The 26,307-nt window shown below is 38.2% G+C and overlaps 1 protein-coding gene across 2 annotated transcripts in view; it reads right to left on the bottom strand.

The window, feature by feature from the left end:
* Positions 1 to 26,307, bottom strand: part of ATG7 (autophagy related 7) — a 102,898-nt gene that overhangs the window by 5,817 nt on the left and 70,774 nt on the right. The window contains exon 19 of one of the 2 annotated variants that reach the window (XM_082768334.1): positions 14,405 to 14,467. The exons of the other annotated variant lie outside the window; for it this stretch is intronic. Coding sequence (XP_082624460.1) covers positions 14,405 to 14,467 — 63 coding nt within the window. The remainder of the gene's footprint in view (positions 1 to 14,404; positions 14,468 to 26,307) is intronic. 2 annotated transcript variants of the gene reach the window in all.

Raw genomic sequence — 26,307 nt, 5'->3', positions numbered from 1 at the left:
TTTCAAACTTTACTGTACGGACTGAGGGATGCTAATTATAAAGTTCAGCACCCTCCTTTCATCTTGGGTAGTGATGCACAGTAAGTCCCACCCTTCATCTTACTGCAACTGAAAACAAACTTCAAGCATTTTGCATATTTAACATCTCCTTACTTATCCCCTTTCCCACAGGAAAAAAAAAGAAAAAAAAAAGAAAGAAAAGCTGTCCACAAACAGCCAACATGAACACGATTCTCCATTAGCGAGAGCATTTAGCTTTACTTAGAATTTATACTGAGATGCATGCCAATGCCTGCATAGTGCACTTCTACAGTGAAGTATTTTCTTTGCTGTCTAAGAAACTAAGGCCATGCACCTAAATAAGGAGTCACTCTTGCTCACAGTGGAAACAGCCTATCGTACCATAATTGCAGCGGTTCCCCCACAACAGCTGTTCACCCAATCCACACCTATCTGTGTTGCTCCAACAGGTCCCTATTTCTGCAGCAGGACAGAGTTATGTTTTTCAGAAGTGGCTGTCCACCTGCTCTAAGAGAACTGTGGCCAGCAAAACTATATCCAAAATCAGCTTTATTTTACCTTACAGCTTACGCCATAGATATTCCTTACATGACATTTAACAAGGTGAGATGTCCCTGCAGGAGGGACAGAAAACCCTGAAGGAGAGAATACCCAGGTGTCAGGGGTCATTACAGCCATCCCAAAGGAAACTATTTCTAACAGCAAGCCAGAGATCTAAGCACGTTTCTGATACAAGCATACCGGTAGGCTCTCCTACCCTGGGGCTGCATGTTTGAAGAATTAACTACAGACTAAGAGATCTTTCTGGCTTCAGCTGTTGCAGAAATTACATACTTACACACACACACAAATAGATTAACCTAAAAAAAATCAGAGGCTTATAAAACTGCATTTCCTTCTCCAGGCTGCTTTATTTATATAGCAGGTAGTGCAAATAGTGGATATTCTTTCCAGATCCCTATCCACAACGGTCCTATCCTAACTAGTTTACACTGCTGACAAATTCCTGGCACCCCTGCTACCTACACACATCCCTTTTTTCTGTCTCTGCTAGAAACTTCACAGCCCTCCCAGTTCAAATGGTTTAAAGCCTCGCAATAACATTCACCTCCAACTCTGCTTTTGTCAATGAGGGCGTCCCTGAAGGATGCTTGTTTTCCCTTTATAGACTTTCCAAAATTCTGTATCTTCAGCCCATAACCACAGCTTAAAATCTAACTAATGATTTTAACCTGCAGCTACCATTATTCTCCCTACTATATCCATACCTCTCATGCACAGCCTCACTTTTCACAGGAACTGGAAACATTGCCCCTCTTCGCATCGCCCTGCTGCCTTCATCTGGCTACCTGCAGTATGGTTAAGAACCTTGTGATCACCGTTTCAGGACATCTCTTCTGATTTCCTTTTGTGTCCTCTATCCTATCAAGCTACAGGTGTCTAGCATTTGGTTTTCCGCCCTTCTATTGTTAGTTCAGTACTCATAGCCCTTTTTCCTGAGCACTCAGTGTTCTAGGAGGCTGGGACAGAGGGATCACAACCTTTTTCTGAAAACCTCCTCTTCCAGGATGGGCTTTACACTAGACTGAACCGCCTACGTTCCCTGCAGCAGTTGGTCAGCCCGCCGCCTCAGCCAGCTCCTTAGCACAGGGTCTCAGCCAGCTCACACACTTGAAGCCAGACCAGTTTCTAAGCATCCTGCAGAACTGGCACCTGAAGGTTTTAAATACTTCCAAAGGTAGATTTAAGTAGAAAAAGGCAAATAAACAATGCTGATTTTATTATTGTTGTTTAGACTGTAAACTTTTAGATTGAAAATCTTTTACATATCTTCTGTGTTTCAAACAGATATACAAAGAGTAGCACTCAGCAGTAATTAGTACTTTCTGCTTTTATAGTAGTTTTCCCAGCTGTTTCATTGTATTATATGAAAACATTCTTAATTTTTTTTTTTTTACACAATTAAAAGATAGTTAACAATCCAATAAAACAAACAAAAGCAAACAAAGTGCATACAAGTTTTATAGTAAAAACAAAAAAAAAGCCTCAGACACACAAACACATTTCCTTCAATTGTTTCTTTTTGTGCCAGGAAAAAACAAAGCAGAGAAGCAAGCAAATAGAAAACCAATCCCCCTCCGCAGTCAGATCACCTCTGACTGGTCTTTGGAGCTGCAAAGGCAATTTTTCAGGGCATGGCACTTGGGTTGTTGGGATGACATCTACCTATGGGGGTACTTTCTACTACAAAGTCTTTTCCTCAGGCTCTTAAAAACTGAAAACAAGTAAGTGTGAAAACAAACAACCACCCCCCAGCAAGCAGATATGATGATTTCCATTACCATATTTTGGTGTGGGATTTGAAACTTTATTTTACTAGCACCAAAAGGCAATTATCCAAACAGAAGTTGTTTGAATGAAGCCACAATTAATTTAAATATCGTCATAGCAATGATCAGCACTCATAAATCCTTTGACTGAACTGAAAATAAAAACACTAGAGTATACAAAAGTATACACTCAAATTCTTTTCCTCATTCGATAAGCCCAGATTTTACAGTTTTAAATGTAAAAAGATACATCTCCAAAAAAAAATTGCAACAGAGATACAAATGCACGTTTACTTGAAAAGGGTTTCACAAATTTGTACAGGAAATCCGAATCATATGCATAAATGGATGTGTCAAAATAATTATCACGATCTACACGCCCGAACCTATTCCATTCCAGCTACACAGACTTTGCTTTGCTGTAAATGAGCAGCTTGCCATGTTCCACCCCGGCTTTTTAATTCACAAGTGACACATAACTGCTATGGAAGATCTGTAAATTAGTTTTCAGGTCATACAAATCAAACATTTCAGTTACTGTGATTAAAAAAGAGCAGCAGTTTTACAATACAGGCTACTTCATGTGACTTTCAGAGGTAAACAATTCAGACAAATCTTAAAGAGATTATAAAACATGATACCTAAAGTCCACTCGGTTCGATGTGGGATCACAGATGCACTGACTGAGCTGGACTGGAGGTACCGTGCAGGTGTTTTTGTCAAATCCTCCCCTCAAAGTATGCCAACTAGATGGGGTTGTTCAGGCCCTTGTCTGGCTGAGTTTTAACTATTTCTGAGATTTCACCACCTCTCTAGGAAACCTGTTCTGGCGTTTGACCACGCTCACGCTGATTTTTTTATTCCCTTTCTAACTGGAAGTTATTACATCACAACTTCTGCCTGATGGCTCTCATCGTTTCATTCTGCACCTCTGTCTTCTCTGTACATTGCCATCAGGTCGCTGAAGACAACAATTACACATTCTCTGCTCAGCCTTCCTAAACCTGAACAAATCCGGGTCTCCCAGCCTACAGACATGTGCTGTGCACCCTCTAATCATGTTTGTGGCCTTACACCCAACTCCTTCCAGCACGTCACATCTATTCACTGAGCTATCATCTGAGACTTAAAAACTTCTTGTGAAGCTCACCAATCAATGGTAAACCGGAATCCTTCATAAAAACAGGCAAATGTTAAAGGGTACATCAATACAGAACATTTTCTTAGTTGAAAAACCCCGAATTTGAGAATTTTACCTTAAAAAGCAAGACATATAGATCACTCTAAAGAACCATGTTCCCAAACTGAAGCTGGCAAACACAAACCAAATATGCATTACTCTAAATAATCCTGGAGTCAACACTATGGATCTTTTTCAGCTCAAGTCCCATTATCAGAAAACAGTATTTGGCAGAAAAAGTGATACAGACTTCCCACATGCTGTTATGTCATCTTACATGCATATTTTGCATGCCTCTTTAGTATAAAGATATTTCCTCTAGTGTGTTGTATATAATGCATAAGTAATAGAAAACTTGAAAAACAATCAAAATATTATCTTGCTACAGTTTTGATTTATCCAGTGACCTCACTGATCTCATCACTGCTTCCATGGAGATACATGTGGTGTATACACAACATCTCTAGCTTGTGGAGGAGGCATGAAGAAGTGATGGAAAACTTTCTCCTCTCTCTTCCTATGCAGGAAAAATGCTCTTCATTTTGTTAGAAACTAAAATAATTTCTGAACACACCAGGTGAAACTAAGCAAATGTAAGAAGATGGTTTGCAGTCCTAGAACACATAAATGATACTGCAGTAATCAGATTTTTATTTCATGTAATTCACTCCAAAACCTTAGAGAACATAAGTATCAGAATCTTGCATATCAGTTTTCCCCATGATTATTATTAAAATCTTACACGTCACTTTTCCCATGATGTTTATCAAATAGCATAAAATGAACATAACATACAAAATTGCAAGCATCAGTATAAAAGCACAATTATTAAATATTTAGATATTGAAGGCAGAGATGTTCTAGAAACACAACAGGCGGAGAAGGTTTATGGCTAAGTTCTGCTAGAACCCTGTTCTTTCAAGTGGACAAAAAAATTAACATGAGGAAGCGGAAAGTGCATCCGCAAAACCAGACCTCTGTAAGCATGCTGCCTCGCTCTTACTGCATTTGCTATGCCCGTGCATCACACAACTTTCTCTATAATATAGGCAGCTTTAAATTCATTTAAAAACCTAGCTAGTGACTCAGGAAATGTCTTAAAAACCACAAATCCAGCCTAGATTCACCTGAAAATTTTTACTAGCATCAGAATTATTTTACGATAACCGATCTCATTAGTATGCAACTGAACCAACAAGAATCCTGATTAAACTGTACACAGTGTTTGTGCTAGGAGGGTCTTGCATGACTTCAGATTCTGTAACCCTCTTCAAAATTGCTTTAGATTTTCTGACCACTAAATTTCAACATCCTTTGGGCTAACAGATCTTTTGTGAATACTTGTATGTGTCCAAGCTATCACATCTCCATGTCTAATTCCCTCGTTTTCCCTTTCCTTATACCTATCTGTCCTGCTGGACTTGCTTTAACAAAGTGTTGGCCTTTTCCATTTGCAGAATGCAGTCACAAAACCATGCTTGAACTAGTTCCCAACTGTCCATGAACCTATTTCAACCTGACAGCACAAAACTGGTCAAAGTTGGCATGACCATGCCAAGTGATGTGCTTCTCATGTACAGCAACTTGTTCACCAAGTCAAAACTCAAATTCCTTCTGCTGCACTTTATTAACTTGAACCCAATGATCTGGAAAAGAAGAGCGCCAACCTTTGCCCCGCCAATGTAATATATGTGGTACTAAACAATCCTTTGATTACAAGTCTATTTAGTCAAGTCAAGACTAGCACGGCAGTGTTACTTGTAAGTTTTCCCTAGGATTGCAGTCACACGAAGGACGCAGCGAGCCACGCTATGGAGCTAAGGCAGAGTACATTGCAGATGTGCTGCAGGAAAGGCTTCCAATTGCTTACAAGCCAAACAGCTTGTTTTGGCTCAGAATGCTCTTCCCCACCCCCCACCCCATATGGGACTACTTTGATCTTTTTGCCTATTATATGAATGCAATTACACTGAGTTTATGGGATCAACAGGGACCACAGAAAGAACACGTTAATCCAACTGTGAGCGCTGGAGTGAGCAGCTACTTTTAAAAACTTGATTGCAATCAAATAGCAAACACAGTCAGTATGTTTTCAAAATGGGAGTAAAACCCAAGACTGTTAAATGATTTTTATTCCCCACAAAATTCACCTTAAAACAAGCAACAAGTCTCCTGCACCATGAATGCATACTTTACCTCTTTGTGGCACTGAGTTTACATGATCTTAAATATAGCATCTCTTCATTTCACCACCAACTCCTCCCCCAAAGAAAGAACCGGAATATACTTAGGAGGTTGTTCTGCATAACTTTGAGCAATGAAGTCTTTGAATTCAAACATCAAGTTGTAAAACATGACAGGGCCTAACAAGGTATCTTCTCATACTGTGATTCCCAGCAGGTTGTGTAAGCCAAGGGACATCAGACTACGCAGCACCCAACTGAGCCGTAAGCCCAGACCTACAAGCTGCAGCAGAGAGCAGCGCTGCCATCACATCCGACATTGCATCTCTTTTCCGAGAGGACCAGGCTCAAGCAGCAGAGTGATGATGTGCTGTTGGTGATGCTTTCTTTTCAGATGACATTACAATTATTCTCATTTATGAACATGTAAGATCATGTTACGTTAAAAAAAATCTTTCATTCAAGTAATAAACAATCCTTAAACTTTTACTCAGCTTATAAAGCTCTTCAATTCTTATAGAGCTTACAATAAACAGAAACTAAAAGGAACAGGTGATTACAGCTATTGCATAGGAGATAAGGGGAGATTTGATATAAACCAAAACACAGAAGTTACTCTTACAAATAATTGAAACATTAAGTTCCTCTTTTCAAACTGAAGAAAAATCTGAGGGAGCACTCTCAAAACATTAATTTAAATGTTTGGGTCTAAGCTTGAGAAATCTAAGATTGTATTGAATAACTACATTATAGATGTCAGGCAGGCCAATGATTTTATCAAAATTAAACACCTTACAAGAGCTATTTTGATTATCTTTCTATATTTTGATGGCATATGACCTTGATCCCTAAATATGAATTTTGTTTTGTGCAAGCTGGCAGACCTATCCTGCACCGTGCGCACTACAAAGCTGTATTCTGGCCCACAGATCCATATATATTCATCTCCTTCTTAACCATTCTGACTTACACTGAACTTCAATAATATTTTTGGAATATCCTTACAGAAGAATTAGCATTGTACTCAACTATTGTTTACAGCAGAAGACAAAGAAAAAAAATCTAACACAAAGTATGGTTTTCCTAGGAAATCATTTTCCTAGGAAACCATTCTTCCAAAGCATCCTGAATGGAAGCTCAAAATTTGAGTTTTGTATTTTCTATGGAGCTGACCACATGTATTGGATTTAACTTTCAAATGCCTGCTACTCTATCACAAAAAATATTTAAAAGCTCTTATGTAATCCTACTATTTCTTTTCTGATAGATTAATGCATTAGAATTCTATTGGAACAGTTTTCCTCTTCATAACAGTACAGAAAACTCTGTTGCAACTAAGAACCGAGGTTTTGTTTTCCTCCACATTTTATTTTTTTTTACTACTGGTATCAAGAGATATTCAAGAGATATTTTCAAAAGAGCTAAATCCAAATTTGAGTCGTACTATATCCAGGTTGTGGATCTAAGACTATAAAAGTAACAACACGGAGAAAAGGAGATTCAAAAGACATAAATAAAGTTTGGTTTCTTCATAACTGTAAGTGAGGAAGTATTTAGCACCAGTCATTTCTGCCTTTGAAATCCTTTTTTTTTTTTTTCCCCCCCAGTAATTCAGTCCATCCTGGGTATTAGATTAAATGCTGCCTTTCTTTGAGGCACACATCAAGACGACTTTAAGCCATACCACAACCATTTTTAACATCTTCCTGTCTGTCCAGAGGCCCTCAGTAAAGCCCACATCATCTTATGCTTTAAATTCCCTTAATTTTCTCAGTGTTCTGAGAGTTATGCTGATTGCTTCAATCCCAGTCAAAACACAGATCTATCATTTAGGTCTCTTATTCCAACTACAAATCTTCTCCTTCTCTCTTTCCACTGGTATTATTTTCTCCCACAGACTCCTTGCCTCTGACTACATGTTACTGCCCTGAACAGCCCAAGCCATTTCCTACCTTAAGGAAGGGACTGCACATCATCCTGCCTTTCAGGAAAGCATCAGTTCTCCACTTATCTTTTTATCAGCTACCATGGGACTTTCTCCCACATTGAGCTATCCACAAGGGACACATTCTCAACCAAAAACTGTATGATATCACATGGATAACTTGTTCATATTTTTTCCTCAAAATTTAATTCATCACATTCGGGAATAAAAGAAACAAATGATGGGCTGCAATAAAATGTTGAATTTGTGAGTAGAGTTTCAAGACAGGATTTTCGTTTGAGGGGGGGCATTAAAACAGAATATTAAAAAGAAGAACTATTTTCGTAGTCCTTCACATAACATTTAATAAAGATCCAGTCAAAGTTTTCCTCCTTCTTCAAGTCAAGCTGTTTCTTCCATTGATAAGACTATGTAGCCTTGGCAGAGGCAATCTTTATAAATCATCCTGCTCTACATGAGATAACAAGATAGTTCAAGTAATGATTTTTTAAAAGCAGTGCTCTATTTTGCTAGACCACTCTTCAGATAAGGCAAGCTTCCAAGGGAGAGGAAGAATCTTCCTGGCTCTATATACATGTATTTCACCTAAATAACCTACCGTGTCTAGAAAAATATAATTCCTTCTTTCTCTAGCACACAAATGTCAATGCAATAACTCCCTTCAGGAAAATTCGATGTTGCATTTCTGTTCCAGCAAATGTTTGCCTGTGGAATCAGGTACGAGGCTCCTTTGAGGGATACATACTGGAAGACAATGGCAACAGGCAATGGGCACAAGCTGCTGCAAGAGAAATCCTGTTTGGACATAAGGCAAAACTGTCAGGTGGCAATGGTTAAGCTCTGGAACAAGCTGCCCACAGGTGCAGCCCTGCACTTAGGGCATTGCTGGATGTGACAACTTCCAGAGCTTCCTTTCAGACTAAATCTCCTATGATTCTGTATTATACTGAACAACTTGTAGTTAGGTGTTATAATTCGAACTATATCAGCACCACGATGTTACTCAGCTGACTAAGTAATATCCATTGCGATCAATTAAATCCTTTAATGGGTTTAGCATCTGAACCACTCCTTGTTTGCTTTAAAGGCTTCTTTGTTGGTGGGAAAGGGGACTACTAAGGGGAAGAAGAGAGGGCATTTCATTTTTGTGTGCTGCTCAGTATGCACCACAGCGAAGTTCTAGTCCCAGCTGAAAACCCCAGGTAGCAAACTTTTAGCCAAATACGGTTTAATCATCTTAATACAGAACAAACGATCTATACTTACTAACAAATACATGCTTTACAATTATTCTTTTGAAAGTCACAGAACTCTTTTCTAGTTCAAAGGGTTTCTGAAAGACTGAATGATCAGCTCCCGCAGTCTGATGCAGTCATTTCCTGGCAGTCTGATATCTAAGTACTGTTGCTCTGGGTGATTTCGGTGAGGTAAGGGAAGTAGCCGCTCACAGAAACTTTTGTATTCCTGACTCTGTAGTAATACAGCTAAATCGAAGTCTCAAGAACAAAAAAAGCCTTCCCTAACATTAACCAACAACACTGAGGGATTAAAACCAATACATTAACAATCAAATCCCAGGCTTGGATCTATGTGTTTCGTATCAGAAAGCTGTTTCTTCAGAGCGTTCCACGTTTCAAATTGGCTACCTCCATTCAGTTTCCCTACCTACCAGACAGATAGGAGACACACAGGGAGTAGGTAACCCAAAGGAAGCGCATCTGCCTTGGAGAAAAGACTCAGCTACAGATACTCGGTGTGCCAGCCCACCTCTGCAGATAGTTCACTCGTCAGCCCCCCTCGGGACAGCCCAATTTTCTGGCTCTGGAAGTGCCACCTTCAGAGGTAGCTTCGGATGGGCCAGTCACACACCCTCAGTAACTAACCCCAGGCCCAACACCCACGCTGACCACACCATTTGGCACGATAAACCTGATCTTGTTTCTCTCAGAGCTTTTACTGGTAGCCTCCTGACACAAGTGACTTTTCTGCTCCTTGTCTTATTTAATTTGACGGCAAGAAGTTCCCGCTGACACCAAGTACACAGCATCAGCCTCAGTTTCATTTGCAAGCTGTGGATACCACTCAGGAGCTCTAAAGTTACAGTCAGGAACCTCCACACTAAAGCAAAGCTCTGAGCAGGGATTCTCCAATTCTTTCTGAGCACGAGGACAGGAATACTGCTGTGGTCATGAATAAATATCACCGGGTTTTCTTACTTTGTTTTCATATACAGCAAGGTTTGCTTTCATGGCCATCTAAGTACTGCTTCCAGGGAATTACGAAGACCAGAAAAAATCAGAAGACTGGAAGTGTTTTTATTTGTGCAAAGCCTAAGGTGCTTCTTGAAAAGTTGAAAGTTCTCGACTAAACCATAAAATGAAGAGAACACAAAGAGCTAAAATGTTTTTGCACAAAGTGAAAAACTCCTCCACCAGTCAGGAACAAGCTGGAACATGCACGGGGCCCTGCACACACTGGCAAACATCTTAATTGTTCAGAGCAGACAAAGTCTGTTTAGTCATGTCTGCTGAAGTGGGAAGGATATTACAACACATCTGTGCAGGCTGTTTCCACATAGGTCAATCAGTTCTCCAAGCTTGTTTTTAAGCCTCTTTCTTCCAGCCAAAGCACTCCACATACGGACACCATTACCCAGGTTGGCCATACACCTGGCTAACAGACAAGTCATCTTTTAATAGAAGCTCACAAATGAGCAATCAAAGAAACAATCTCGGAGCCCTAGTAGACATGCAGTGCCAACACACTTACACTAACGTCTGCAAGGGATTTTGTAAGAGTCTAAGTATGCCTCAGTGAAATTTCAAAACAAGCACATTCAAAGTGTCAGTGCCCACCGAGGATAGCAACAATATATTTAAAGCTCACAGCGAACCACAGTGTGGCAAACAGGCAGCAGCTGAAACTGGGAGATGAATTCAAATTGGCTCCTTCATTTAGAAAGGACGGGGTGGTACCGCAGGATTCTCCCTGAGATCCCCCAGCAAGTTTTGTATCCGTGTTCCAAAACAGCCGAAAGCCATTCACCTACACAACACGGCGCATGACACAAAGAGATATTTGGAAACAGCACTGAGGTGGAGCGCATGTAAATCACCTGTGCGAGGAACAAGTGCAGTGTTGTGCTCTGCAAACAGACAAATGTTCTCCTGCTTTGGCAGTGGCACCACAGTTATCAGCACATACTCCGTCTTCTACCTACATTTCAATAGGGGAAGGAGAGGCGTTTTAAGATGGCACGAACGCACTGATTATGAAGTGATATGTGAAGTGCCAGCTTTGTGGAGAGCAGCTTCACAGGTACCTTTTCCATGTGGGTCAATCTTGCCCCACAACACTGGAATTCATTAAGGTCCAGACAACAAGCAAAAACATGATACAAATGCATCCACAGAACAGCACACAGCTTTGGATCTCTCTGTCTCATCTGGGGTGGCAGAGCTCCCCGAGCAGACAGGCAGGCTGATCCTGCTGTGTTCAGACAAGGGCCAGCTCCCACGAGGAACTGTGATGTGGAAGTGCTTTATGTATGGAAATGCAGACTCTTCCTTACCTGCAGCTCCATTTTGCACTCTGGGGAGTCTGCAGCCTTGCAGGGGAGAAAAGAAAACCACCATATCGGGTGGCAGATTAAGGTATTTGTTATGCATTTTTAACAAAATACTAAGCAATAAATACAAATTAATGTAATGAATGGCCTAAGCATATTTTAAATTCCAAGCCTACAGAACAGAAAACTATGTCTAGGCTGATAGCTTCATGGCCGATTAAATAACCAAATGGGATTTGGTTTTCATAAGGAAAAAAAAAGTCAGGTTTGATAACAGAACTGATGTATCTCCATTGATGTCTCCAAGCCGCAGTCCAGTTCTAATCTGGACAGTGATAAGATCAATGACATTAGTCTAGGAACACTTGCTCTTTGCTTTATCTAGAGCAGGGATTTATCTCTAGACCAGTATTTTTCCCATACAGAAGAAAAACGAAGTTCATACGGACACCAAGCACAAAGCTGGGCAAGCACATCACATTGTTTGTTTTAAGAGGAAATTTTTAAAACTTATGATGGAATTGCTGTTAACAAGAAATCACAAAACAACAAATTATTCAAAACGCAGAACAAGTTCCAAGTTGTTCCAGCTATTAAAGTTCATGCACAAAGATTATAAGTACCATAAAAAACTTATGGAAAACTACATAGCAAGTCCAGCTTTATTAAAAGACAATGGGGAATGGGAGAAGTATTGCATTCTCAGGCTTGTGAACTGGGCTGACGGAACATCAGATGAGTGGGACAACGTAGTAGTGGTGACACAGTTACGTTCCTTGGCATATACTGTATGACATGCTTAAATTAAAATAGGCAATCTTTATTGCTTTGAGAAGATGGGGTTGTTGCCCTGGTTTATAATCCGTACCAAAAAAGTCAGGTACGTGCATATCAAGAAAACGCAGCCTCTAAATCTCATCACTTGATTTTATCAGTTTAACGATAAATATGACAAGGTTAATAACAAAGATTACCGCTGATGGCTTTATAAAAAATGACTTTAAGGATATTTATCGGAAGTGCTTCATAGAAACGGAGATTAAAATGGCATTAACTAGGGCTCTAATACCAGAGCAGACTGGGAGCCTTTTCCAGCAAAAGAAAGGTGCCAGCTGACAGCAGTGGTGATGGCAGCTCAAAAGACTCACAAAGTAAAAAGATTTTTTAAGACAAACAAAGTTAGATCACAAGATGCACAGATGGGTGCACATCAAAAAACTCACAGGGACTGAGAATATGAACAACAAAGAGGTACCAGAATAAAAAACTCCTGAAGACAAAACACAAACACTGGACGAAGTGAGCATGGTCTGAAGGGACAGCACCATATAATAAAAAATAGAATACCCTGGACACGAAGAGATGCCAAGATGCTCCCTGATACAAAGGAGGCTTCAGTCCTGACATTATTTTTACCAGAAGAATTAGCTAATTCCCTTGAATTGCTGAAACAATGTTCTAGACCAACTTCTTTAAGTAATATGGAAGAAAATGATCTTTGAATTTAAAATCCAGATTAAATAATATAGGGATCTCCTGACAGCTCCAATCATAACAAATGGTTTATTATTATTATTATTTGTTTGTAAGGAAGGATGGCAAGGAGCTCGTTACCATCCAACAGTGTGGAAGGCAGCTGACCAAGTATGGGCAGCCCAGCAGTTGTCATCATGACAAATAACTGCTTCAGAGTTGGTTACTGAACTCATATTCCCAAGGGCTGTACAATGGGAATTCCAGCCTCCTTCTGAACCCAGTCCTTTAAAATTGCTTTGTCTGTTTTGGCCCTAGGCTGCATATTAGAAATGATAAAAGTAGCTCTTTCATACTCAAAGCAAGACAGTTCGATTGCCAGTGTCAACACGATGAAGCGCTTATGGCTATGGGGTGGGGGGAGGAAGCGGGACTGGGGGGCCATGGGGAAGGCTCCGTAAGGCTCTGCAGTTAACGCCAGGCAAGCAGGAACAGAATTTTTCTCTTAAATGGAAGCCCAGACTTATCCCATTGTATTTTTTACCTTCTCTGTGTCAACTAGACTCCGAATTGTTGCTCTGGCAGTAATTACAAATCAAATTAATTAAAATTATTCTTACAAGAAAAAGATGAAGAAATGCCACTGGAAACAATTCTATGCCTTCAACATACATTCATGCTTTTTTAATAGGAACACTTTCTCTCTTCAGAAACAGTGAAATTGTATAAGCCACAAAGAAATAAAGGGAATTTCTTGAGACAAAACCAAAGTCCTATTCTTTATGCTGACCTACATATACACTGTCATGAGATGTTCTGCAAAGTTACAGTGAACAAGTGTTCAGCTTCAGCAGTAGAACAGCGTTTTTTTCCCCAACACACAAATTTGAATTAGGGGCAGATTTGTTCCCTATGACCCCAACAAGCTGTAGTGGCTTATCCCAGCATATCAGATGGCTGCACTATGCTAAATAAGACTTTTCAAACATAATATTTAAAATCATCACCGAGACGCATGTAAATATTCACCAAAAGGAAGAATCAAAAGTTCAAACAGTAACTTAACTAATCCTGAAGAATTATTCTATGAGCTTTGAAGAAATATTTATAATAGCAGATGTTATAAGCTCTGTAGAGACAGTGTTTCAGGAGTTTGCAAAATTCAATGTCAGTTCATAACACTGCTATGTCAGTTTGAATTTTTCAATGCTTTCACTCCTGCTGTTTTAAGAACAGATCAGAACATGCTCTAAGGAATACAGGCAACATATCTTCAAGAGAAATCCAGGTAGCACTCAGTTTAAGATTTTAAACGTTACTTTTACATGATGTGTATACACTTATTGAAAACGACAGATTTTCTGCCGTATTGTAAAGCCTGAACCAAGACTGAACACAAGAACAATGTTAGTTTGAAGAGTCCATTAAAGTAGTGGATAGCATGCAGTAACCTTAATTCGATTTTACTTTATGTCCAGTAAGCTTTCACATGCTTTATTTATAAACTCTTATTTGGCAGTTTCAATTATTCTATTCCCTCGTGCCTCTCCTTTTTTGGACATCTGTTTCTTCACACATTCTGCCCCAAGGCAAATCAGCTGTCTTCACAGCTGAATGAAATTCCTCTCTCTGGCTCAAAGAGAAACATTTCTTTCTTTTGTTTAACTAGAAAGAAGCCAGTCATCAACAAGCAGAAATTCTTACCTGTAATCTGGGCTTTGGGATGCAAAGGACATTCTTCTCTCCACACACATCTGTATAGCTTGACTTTGAAATGAAAAAAAAAATAACCTTGTCTACCATGGGGTTTTGAGTCTGTTACCTATTTTACTAACATTAGGCCTTCTCCTACACATCTTGTAACAACAAAAGGTGGTCACTGGAGCTAACTTCTGCTATGCAAATAGCTTTAACAGAACCATGCCAAGGTTTCTGAAAAAATAAAAATACAAATCCAGAAACCATTTTTACATCCCGACTCTCACTCGTCACAGTAAGACGTTACCATCTGTTAGCTGAGACACGGTAGCCAACTGTGAGAGCAGCCTTCATTAGTACCTCGTAACATCGAACTTCCCACTGCTTCCAGTTACGTTACCGCAAACGCTGGACTGTCTTCAAAAGACACTGGCCTGCTCCCGTCCTCTGCGCTGCATCTAGCCATCAAATAACTGCACATAACTGTCATCAGAAAGTAAAATCCATAAAATTGGCATTACTTGTAACTATTCTTCTTCAGTACTCATTGCTATTAAGTGACTACAGTGCAGCAGCAGCCCAGGGCTCCTGTCGGGATGTCGTGATTCACTAAGGCCCGTTTGAAGCTAACCAGAAAGTTGCTCCTTGAGCTCCTGCTGCAGTCTAAGGCCTGTGTATTCCCTACGGATGGAACCAGCATGCCTTATAAAGCTGCACTGTTGTCATTGGTGTTCCTCTTGGCCACCCACCTTCCTGCAGGCCAAATACTCTGGCCTATTTACAGATGCATCTCTACATTCAGAGCATTTTGAGTATCAACCAAAAAGTGTCAGCTACCTGCAACTTCAAGCCATAATTCCTAACTGAATTCCTTCTTACAGACACCATATATTAACTGAGTCGTGACCAGTAATATGTCGAAGGAAAAACAATTATATTTTAAATCAGTGCAACAGAAAAACAAATGACCGGTGCATGGCTTGGAATACTGCAGAATTGTGGAAATAGCCATTGTTATTGATCCAGAGATGAAAGTGAGACATGGGAAGGGGTAGGAGATGCAGAGAATCTGGGAGGAGGAAGTTAACTAACAGCTATATGTAGGCACATTTTCTTTACCAGAAAGGTTCTAGAAAACGTTTTACAGCCAATATACCAACGAAGAGCATCCCAAACTATCTGGAAATAAGTACCCAGTTATCAACAACAAAACAGCTTTTATAAAATCACCCATCTCTTTCCATAAAATCAAACCATCTCTGAGCTCACATTCCTCGTGTAGTCCTGACCACTTAGTTCTCTCCAGTCATCTGATAAATCCAACCAATTCAGAGCCTGGCAGTAAACTTGGTGAGATGTGAGCTTTGGAGAGGAACTAGCCTAACAAGCTCTCTGCTTGCTCCCTCTTGCCTACAACTGCAGATTATCAGACTTTCAGTGGTGGCCAATACAACTGCTTATGAATTTGCACTACAATATGACATAGGGCATTGACCTCCCTTTAAAAATAAATCTAAAAAATGTTCCAAAGCAACAAATAAATAAATAAAGGGAAATTATGACAGTGAAGCAAAGGAGAAACTCTACTACTCAATCAGACTCAGAGCAAATGCTTCAGCTTCAGACAGCTGTAATTTTACAGCTTTTCCTTTGCATTTAAAGGTTGAATATCAAAAGATACTCTTGCTTTTCCAGCTATGTCAGTATGTCTGACAAAAATATTACCTTCTCTACAAACTTTTTGGAGTTTATTCCTTACACTGCCACAGCCATATCACCACTAGCTAGTGATCTTGCACTAGGAAATAACTTCGGAAACTGACCTGCCTTTGAAGAAAAAAAAAATCTTGAATTTGTTCCAAAGCAAAACAAAGTTTGTTCCACGTAACAAACGTAAGAGAGTTTGTTCCATGTAACACACTTACGAGAGAACCACTGCAATTTTGAAACCTAGGACCAATGAATAATCTGGACAATTGGAACACCAAAGGAAGTCCACTTGTTAAGAGCAAACTTGTGGTATTTGATGGCCTAACATCATGTCCCGTGAGAGACATCTTTAACATGAGGCTGTCTTCTGAGAGCAAGCTAATGTACACTTTTGGTGTTAATTCAAATGAAGAAGACTCACTCAGTCACCACTTCCCTTCAGGTACTTGTTTCTGTCTTTCAAACAAACTATCACACATGACTCTTCTGTTTATGTGATAAAATCAGAATGTGTCTTTTAGTGACTAAGATCTTAATTCTGCTTTCTTTGAAGTCAACTGGAATTTTGGCATTTATTTAAACGATGAATGATCAGATCCCAAAGTGTTTGTACAGCAGCTTTGGAAAAATGCCAGTCTTAATAAAATCAATTAAAACACATTTTTAAGACACAGCCAATCAAAACATTTATTTTCAGACTCATCTCAGCATTCAGCATGTCTCTTCAGTTGAAATGCACCATGATGTTGCTTGGCAGAGGTGATACAACGCTGCAACGTGTTCTACAGATTTCATTATACAATATGCTTGTTAATGCAAGCATTTGAATCAGAAGCTTGTAAAAACTTAGCAGTCCTGAAATACTATTCACATTTTTTCCTCATCTTCAGTAATGGAGTAATATCTTTGATAAATCTGACACTTCAAAGTCTTAATTCTACTGTTGGAAAACGTTCATGAACTTACCAAGGTTTTCCCTTTAGAAAAGAATCCTTTTTCAATTTCAGATAAGCTATAATACTTATTTTACAAAAATTGATTGTTGCTTCAATGAGAAACAAGGACACCCCAAAACTGTTGAGAGTATTATTATTATTACTACTACTTTCTAAAAGTACTAACTAACGTGGAAAAAAAGACTTTTTTTCCACTGTGGCTTGTCATCACCATGTTCTTATATTTCCAGTACACAGCACATTATAATAATTTGCTATTTTCAGATTTTTTTTTAGAATAACAGAAGTTGAGGTGTAATGATACCTGAAGGCTTCCAGGAAGAAGAGAAAAGGCATCAAATATTTCTCTTACATACCCAATTAGACCCATTTGCAAAGTGCACAGGTCCAGAGATCAACTGAATGCAGATACATAGTGCAATCACTTTATAGTTCCTAGTATTGTTTGAACATGTTTTCAAAAGACTAATACAAGTTCTGAATTCCTTGTAATCTTATTTATATCTTGCTGGACTATTTATAAGCATGGATTCTCTAGAATTTCAAGTCTTTTGAGTGCTGAAAGCACTCTGCAAATACCCACTTCCACATCTTGCTGTCTCTATTACAAGCACAAAGAGCTGCATATATTCTCTACTCTTAGTATTAAAATAATCTCAACATTTCTGTTCCATTATAGCAAGGGTTTTGAGAGATGACCCAAATCTCTCAGTCTTTGAGAGATGACCCAAATGAGGCTTTGCCTTAAAATGGAAAATTAAAAAAAGTTGTTGGATGTGTAAACTGCTCTGAAAAAAAGATGACTTACCATCTCTAAGCTGATGGCTAGGAAGAAATCAGTGAATAATAGTCAATATTCTGAAATGCTGCAGAAATGGCTGTGTTAATAAGAGATAGAAATTGCTAATGAAAAAACAACTGTGTGCTTATTCTGTCTAAGAATACTTAGAACAGCCAGTCACACAGCAGGAAGAACCAAGTATTCTATGCTGATGTATCAACAATATAGTTATGTTAAAATTTCTATATAGATTTAAATAGAACTGTGTCTATTTCTAATTATGCCAAATATATGAATGTTTTAATTGTTTAAATATATATTATAAAAAACATAATACAGTTTTGTGGGGAGCAAAAGAACTTCTGGTCTTAATTACTGTATCACAATTAAATTACCTAATGTACATAAGATCTGCAAAGTCTTGGAAACAATAGTGGGTGGTGTTTCCTGGAATAGAGCGATATGTCTTATGACTGGGAAGGAACACACACCACCTCATTTTAAAGTTAAGTCACCCAGTTCAATCCGCAGAGTCAGGCAAGAATTAAGAACAGGAAACAGAGGGACTTCTTGTCAGGGTTACTATTCAGAGAATGGAAAACTTAATTTCGTAGCCTGAGGCAAATAGTTAGAAGTAGCTGAAGTCAATTATAATTGTTTCTACAAAATAGTGCATCCATTGCTAGGTTAAGCAAGACCACAAAAAATATATCTAATTGATTTTTACACTGCTTTTAAGATTTCTGTATTGCAAGAATGCACAATGCTATAGTGTGAAAACATTCTGAACATGAGTTCAGAAAGTTAAAACTCTTCCACCATTTTACTTGGTTAAAGTAAAAGTTACACTACTGAAGTTAGCATACGCGTACATACTGCATTTACATACACAAACTGAATATCAAATACAAGTCCTACAAGTAAACTCAAAGCCATTTCAGACACACAAAAAAAATCTGTTAACACATATTACACATGCTTTTTTGTTACTGTTTTGTATACAATTAGAAGAGCAATGACTTAAACAAGTCTTACGTGGTTTAATTCCAATTACATCCACTCTCCCTGGTTATCTAGAAAAAGTAATCCAATCTTTATTCTATTTCCAGCAGGCTTTGCTAGAATCAATTTTCATTTATTCATGTTGTGAGACTGAGAAAGGGAAACTCAAAAATGTTCCCAAAGCATTCATATATTTAAATTGCTCAACACTGCATTACTTCTTACTGAAGAAAATAATGTTGTACATTAACCGCTTAGATGATACATTGCCACCAACTACCACTGTTAACTCAAAAGTGTACCAACTGACATCTGCTCTAAAAAGGTGTATTAGAACACAGAGCCCATTGTCACAAAATAGGAGTGTCTAATATATGTTGCTAAAGTTTCTACCTAGCTGTAGACATTAAATTATGAAGTTTTTACAAGCTTCTCAACCCCTTACTATTTGTTTTGAAGTATATGACTTCTCTTGAAAATGGCTTGTACTAAAAACTAGTTAGGCAGATCACAGTGGAGCTGGTGAAATTATGCAATTACAGACTTCACCAAAACTGCTGCCACTCGGTCGAGATACTCTCCTTAGTTTATCTGACAAATCACAGAAGATGAGTCAGGTTTCAAACTTAGCAAGGAAGACTTGCTTGCACCTTATCGCTCATTATGTAAGTCAATAGCAAAACTTCCTTTGGCTTCATGATAAGATTTTCAGCTTTTCAAAACTGGTTTTGTGTGTTTATCACTACCCCTAGTTTCAACATAGTTTAGACATGTTCAACACAGTTACAAGCTTCATTATGTCAAATACAGAAAGTAGCAACAAGCAAAGAAGCTGTCTAAATCCAAATACTGCCTATCACAATTACTTTTAAGGAAAAGAGGTAACACTCTTAATAACACTCGATATTAACTTACATAAAAATTGCAGACAAGCATGACCAGAAAGGTTATGGTCAGTTTTGCTCCCAGAGATTTAGGCACTGGGCAGTCCCTACCATGCCCGAACATAGGCCCCAACTTGATGCATAACATTCTATACTAATGAGTAAATTCAAGAATTATAAAAAAATCTTGGTCACTTCCTAGCAGAAGAAACCACTAGAATTGTGAGCATAAATTACTTCTTCAGAAAGAAGGACAGAGATGGGAACAACACTGTCTAGTAGGATTTTTTTTTTATTTATTTTTAATTTGGAACAGCATTTTTTTTCCCAAAGCTGTTTGTCTTGACAAAACAGAAACAGAAGCTTCCCTACAGGGAAAATTGTAGTCTCACACCAGAGAAAGCCTTAATAAGTACCAAACTGAAGTCTAGCAAAAAGTAGCCTTTTTTTCTTGCATGTGTGTATCAACATACTCCACAATTTCAGAAGCAGTATTCACAAACAGTTGCTATGGGTAATACTTGTGTTCTAATAGCATGTCCTACATTTAAAACCAATGAGTTGGAAAGTTTCTGAGCATGGTTAGTTATGTGCAAACTTCTCTCTCGTGTTTCTACTGCAGCAAAACCACTCACTCTTTCATGCCATCAGCTGTGAATAATCCACAAATTAAAATCAGTGTTCAAATGATTTTTATAAAGATGGTAGTAAGAAATTTCATTAAGCAATACAATCAAGGACTACTTTTATTTTTGCTAACTCAAAAGCATAGCTGAACACATTAAGATTCCTATTATAATTAAGTACTAAACAGGAAAGCTAGTTATGAGATTTAAATGTGGCTTAAATGTTTTGAGTGATCAAAACTTTCAGAAGTGCAAGCTTACTGAAAAACAAGAACTAAGCCCAGTGATAGGTTTATGCATGAACTATAGCGCTTGTATGCTCTTCTCTAAGAATTATTATCCTTTTGCTTTGATTCATAGAACAAATTGGGTTTGGGAACAAATTTACTGTAACCCCCCCCATCCACACACCAAGCACGGACAACTAAACCAAGCTGCTCAGGCTTTGCTCAGTCCAATTCTGAACATCTCTAAAGTCTCAACCTCATCCTTTGCCCAGTATTTAACCACCTTCATGGTAACAAACAAACGAAAAACCTTTTTCCTCACACGAAATCAGAATTTCCCGTGCTGCAGCTGTCCTGTCACTGCGTGCTTCCAGGAGGAAGCCATCTGTTTTCTCCATACGTTCCCCTCAGGTGCTTGAGCGGACAGGAGGATTTCCCCCTCACCTTTCTCTTCACGAGGCTGAACAACCGGCTTGTCTCAACATCTCCTATGCCACATGCTCCTACCCTTGAGTTGCTTTGGTGGCCATCAGCCTCTGTGTTGCACTGGGGAGCCTAAACCCAGGCCCAGCACTCCAGATGAGGTCTCACCTCCTCGTCCACTGGCTACACTTCTGCCAGCACAGCCGTGGCTACCTCTCCTTGCCTCACGGACATGCTGCTGTTCAAGGAGCTGCTCATCAATCTTTATTTTCAAGCAGACATTTGAAAGTTAAGAGCAATATTAACAACTAGTAACATGAAAAAGATGTTGAGGAAAGCAGTAAGAATGCCTTTCAGTCAACTATTTGTCAGGGCCTGTTTTTCCCAATGAGGAACAAGGTGCAGAGGTGGAGGAGGATGGCTACCAAAGCACTGCAGTGCCTGATGTTACAGCAGGCAGAGCTGCCAAAGTACCAGAGCAGATAAAACTGGCTCTCCTCTCATCAGCCCCAAACAGCTTCAAGTCTCCTGAGCAATCGATCGGTGTCTGCTGAAATCTAAGATTCTCTCTTGGGGTCTCATTTACTGGAGTGCTACAAAAATAGTTTGCAAGCAACTGTATAGGAAACTCATCATTTTAAGCCTTCTCCTCAGCCTGTACTGTCTAATGTCACTGTCCTCACTCTCTAAAGAATTACTCCCACTAGAAAGGAACCAGCTGCAAGCTCTGTGACTTCTTTTGACATGTCAAGAAATGAACCAAGGCTAAAGGCTGATGTTAGCTGTAACATTTCACACCCTTCATAGATACGTCAGACTAACTACTTTACTACTGTGCAATTAAAATTTTTATGTGTAAACTATCAGTAAGAAATTATTGATTTGGTATCCCACTGCTTAAATTCACCATTTCGCCTTCCCACATTTGCCAGAATTGCATACTTAGGAAAACAAATTTTGTATTGCAAGTGCAGTGCCCTAATTAGTTTTGTGGGACTATTTAAAAAACAAACATACAAACAAAAAAATACTCCAAATATTATGAGAAGTTTTTCTAGAATGGTTCTAGAATAAAGACCTCTCCTGCTTGCATTGCTATTTTAATGTAAAAATCTTGCTGCTTCACCACATTATTGTTTAACTGGCTACTACAGTCAACTATTGCTCTGTAAAATTACAAATGTTTATGGCTGAACGTTATTAGTAGCAGAACTTTTCTTCACCTTCATACAAATGAATCCTGCTTGTAATTAGAGCTGTTTTACAACATGCCCCTTTTCTGCAAGTTAACCTTGATCTTCATTGAAAACCAGATTTCAATACCTATTCAAAGAAGTGACTTCCCCATAAACAATACCATAACAAACACTATAGTAAATGAAACAATGGACAGGTATAATTTATTTATTTTTTTGACTACAAGGAAAAATTCGGTTAAAATAAACAGTTAAGGACTTGTTTTATTTAGTTAAGACCAAGTCCAAATAAAGAAAGGCACACATTCAATTTAAGCTTATTTTCCTGCAAACAGGAAAAACAGTATCTTTAAAGCCAAACTGTATTTGAGTTTTTGCTCCAAATTTTAAAATATGCAACACATTTCATTAGGAAAATTCCCCAAAAGAAAACTTACACAGTCAACAACTATCGCATGACTGATAAATATTTTTCTGTTTAGGACAACGAAACCAAAAATAGCATGAAGGTACAAATACTTCCAAAAAACCAGCACTTATTAGGACTTCTCAAAAAAGACTTTACCGCCTTCTTCATTTTCAAAACATTGCATATAATAGAGCACATGCAACTATATTCTAATTTGCTGGATTTTAGAGAGCATCTTACATAACTCAAGGGATTGCAAACATCTCTACAGCTGTTTGGATGCAATATAAAAACCACCCCACCAACAAGAAATTCCTTCTTTCTTTATACCACTTTCAGAAGGACCATATTGTCTCAGCTACAATTTTGATTCCTAGTTAGTTAGCAAATTAACTAAAAAGTCAAAACCGAAACAGAATCAGCCTCGTTCACATGCTGGCAGTCTAGAAGCACACACCTAGAAACAAACTGTGGAAAAGAAAGTGGAGACGGAGGGAGGCATTGGCTCCCTGTTAGCTTGGATGCCTATTCAATACCATTGCTTCTCTGGAAACGCTAGCCAGATACATCTATGACAATTTTTCATAACTTAATTACAAGTCTTGCAAGTAAGTTTACTTTCCAGTTGTATGTCTTAACTTGGTTGATATTTTTAAATTGCTTTCTTATGATGCACCCAGGGAAACAAAGAGAAGCAAGGACTACTGTGTTTTGAAGAGCTGCAAGACATTTGTGAAGGCATAAAGACCTGAAATTCAAGCCAAACTCCTCCTCTTTTTCCTTTTACTCAAATATTTGATGAATAACACCATCAGTACCCAGAAAATGCTAAGCCTCTTGGATCAGCTAATGACTCAGAGGGCAAGATAACCTGCTTCTTTCAGGTATAGTTTATTTGCCTAACATTTCCAAAGACTCACGGTACATTGTTTAAATCATGAGACAACACTCTACAAACATGAAGCCAAATCAGTTCAGCTCAAGTATTAACAATAAAAGCTCCTTTCAAATAGTAGCTAGCAAAAAATGTCAGACTCAGCCCTACATACTAGCACAGTTTTAGGAGCTAAGTGCATACAAAAGCCACTGTCCAAATTTGCACTTAGTGTTATTTTTATCCCATAGTTCAAATATCTGAAGATGAGCATTGTAATACACTGGAATGAAATTTGACTGCTGCACTGAGAAAAAAAAATAGATTTAGGCTACTTCCAATACAACTTTTATATTCAGACCTTTTAAATCCCTTCCTTAGCAACAAAACACAACAAAACATAAATATAAAACTAATTTATTACCTACATCTTCATTGCTTAAGCTTCTTCTTTTCCCTGCTAGTCATCTGAATGTGTCAGACTCCTGTAAGAAACTGCATTAGTCAGTGGCCTAAAGCTACAGTGGCAGTACAAGGTGCCACTTGCTGAAGGGACAATTTATTTATTATACCTGTGAAGAAGGGAGCGTATGAAAGCAGATACATTTGAGATATGGTAACTGCCAAGGGTAAGACAATGCAACTGGGAACTCAGTTTTGTAAAACTTGCATTCCTGTTTATTAAGTTTGAATTTCTCTTATTTTCCCAAGGAAAAGTTACTGAGGTTACCTGGGAAAAGTCTGCTACATAAGAGCCAGCTTTCAAGAAAGGAATATGTGATCTTCTTTCAAATTCAATTATGTTAATTACAAAGTAATTTATAACCCGAAGATGTTGACTGGCACTGAGTAACTTCAAGGAGTTTAAGATCTCAGAGAAGAGCACTGCATGTGAAAATTCTGATAGATGTTGAGAAACTCCCCATGGGCTTCACTTCTTAAATCAATCCTTCATCTCCTAAAACACACAGTAGTACTGCAAGCATCATACAAATACTTCAGATGTAATCTACTCTAATTCCCTTCCCATTTCAACAGAGCAACATCTGGAGCTGTGTTTCGTAAATATATATATTATAATATATATATAATAATGATAATATGTGCATTTTTTAAAAAAGTTATTAATTAAAATTATACCTCTTATAATGGCATAGTAACTGTACAGTAACTGCAGTAACTGTAATTTGTGACGTGAAACAAGAACACCACTAAATACTGTTAAATTCTAATTTAAGCATTTGAATGTTAATAAAAATACTTAAACTAAATGCAAATAACAGGAACGGAGAAACCCTGTCTGCACTATGGAAAGAACTGCAGGAATAAATTAGCATTACAGTTGCAATCATAAATGACCATGCCTAGAAACCTTACTTTATTATAAGTGCATCACAATAGCAAAGCTTGAATGAACATTCTCCAGACAGCCGTAGTCCCTCTTTTGTTAGAGAAGTGAGTTTATGGCTGAAAGTTTTGTGCAAAACACCCTCATAAAAACACATGATATTTGCATAGGAATGGATTTCACACAATTTGATTAGCAGCAAGATCCTGTATGCTAGTATGGAAGAAAAGTCTGCTCTTTGCTAAACTTATGGATTGACATGTATATTTCAGAACTGAAATAAAACAAAATATTGTCTAATTCACCATAGATATTTTGTTACGTTATTGTCAGAATGCAAGCACCCATGTCAAATCAAGTACATATGCATTTGTAATCAGGCACAGAAAACAGTGCAAAGATGAAATAGATGGTAACTAAACTCACTGGAAAAATACATCTCTTTCTGTTGGACTACAGAAAGAAATCAAAAACGACTGCATGCCTAGCTAAGTATGTGCTGTTTCAATTTCAGAAGCTTTCTATTTTGTAACTAGAACTATCATAGAGAAAATAAAAATCAGCATTCACTTTGTCTTTTCTTCCTTTTATTTTTTTTTATAGTAGGTTCTGCTTTCTTTCTAGCTTCTCCTCAATGCCCCTAATTATCACACAATCTGCTAACATCAGATGTCTAAACTCACATTAGTATTTTAGTTATCCTGTGAAAGCAGTCGGGCAAATACATGATTAAATATCTTTAACTATACCCTCTAGTTAACATAGTTTAAAAAGAAGGAATAGTTGACTTAAGCTTTGCAGAAATATCATGGTATCCTAGGAAACCACAGCACAGAACCAAGGAACACTGCATGACAGCAACGAATCAGACAAACAGCATGCAAACAGGATGAAGAGATACACATTGCAGTCTACTCTTCCAATTTAAGTCGCCCTTCAATTATGCCATAATGCATCTACTAATTAGTAAGAACACAGTTTGGGTACATGCTAGATTAAAATTATTTATAATGCAAAACACCACACAGTCATGGCACAGCAAGTTCTGATGCAGCCTTAATGAAAATTAGCACAAGAGCAATACAGTTGCATCAAAAGCAGTGACAAACATCATGCTGGTGCTGCTGAACAGTACATTATACCCAGACCTACTATAATATTCACCACCTGAGAATGTGTGTGGGTGTCAAACAAATACTCTGGAGACATTTCTTATGATTTCATTCAGTTTGTATTCAATATAATAGGAAAAATGAATTTCCAGAGTGTGGGGTCAAATTCTAGTGAGATACAAAAAGATACAAACTCAATATCCCAGTGAAGATTATACTTATGCTTGTCAATCATGCTAGTAACTAGGTCAGACAAAGAAAACATTTTATTCTTCAAATCATAATTACTGAAGAAATGCTAAGAAGTATAAAAAGGAAGAAAAGTTTGAATACACTTAAATAAAAGTGGATGCTGAAGAAC

Source organism: Aythya marila, assembly GCF_965140915.1.
Source record: "Aythya marila genome assembly, chromosome: 10".
NCBI classification, from domain to species: Eukaryota; Metazoa; Chordata; class Aves; order Anseriformes; family Anatidae; genus Aythya; species Aythya marila.
The sequence above is the reverse complement of the archived record's forward strand: the minus strand, read 5'-3'. Positions and strand labels throughout refer to the sequence as shown.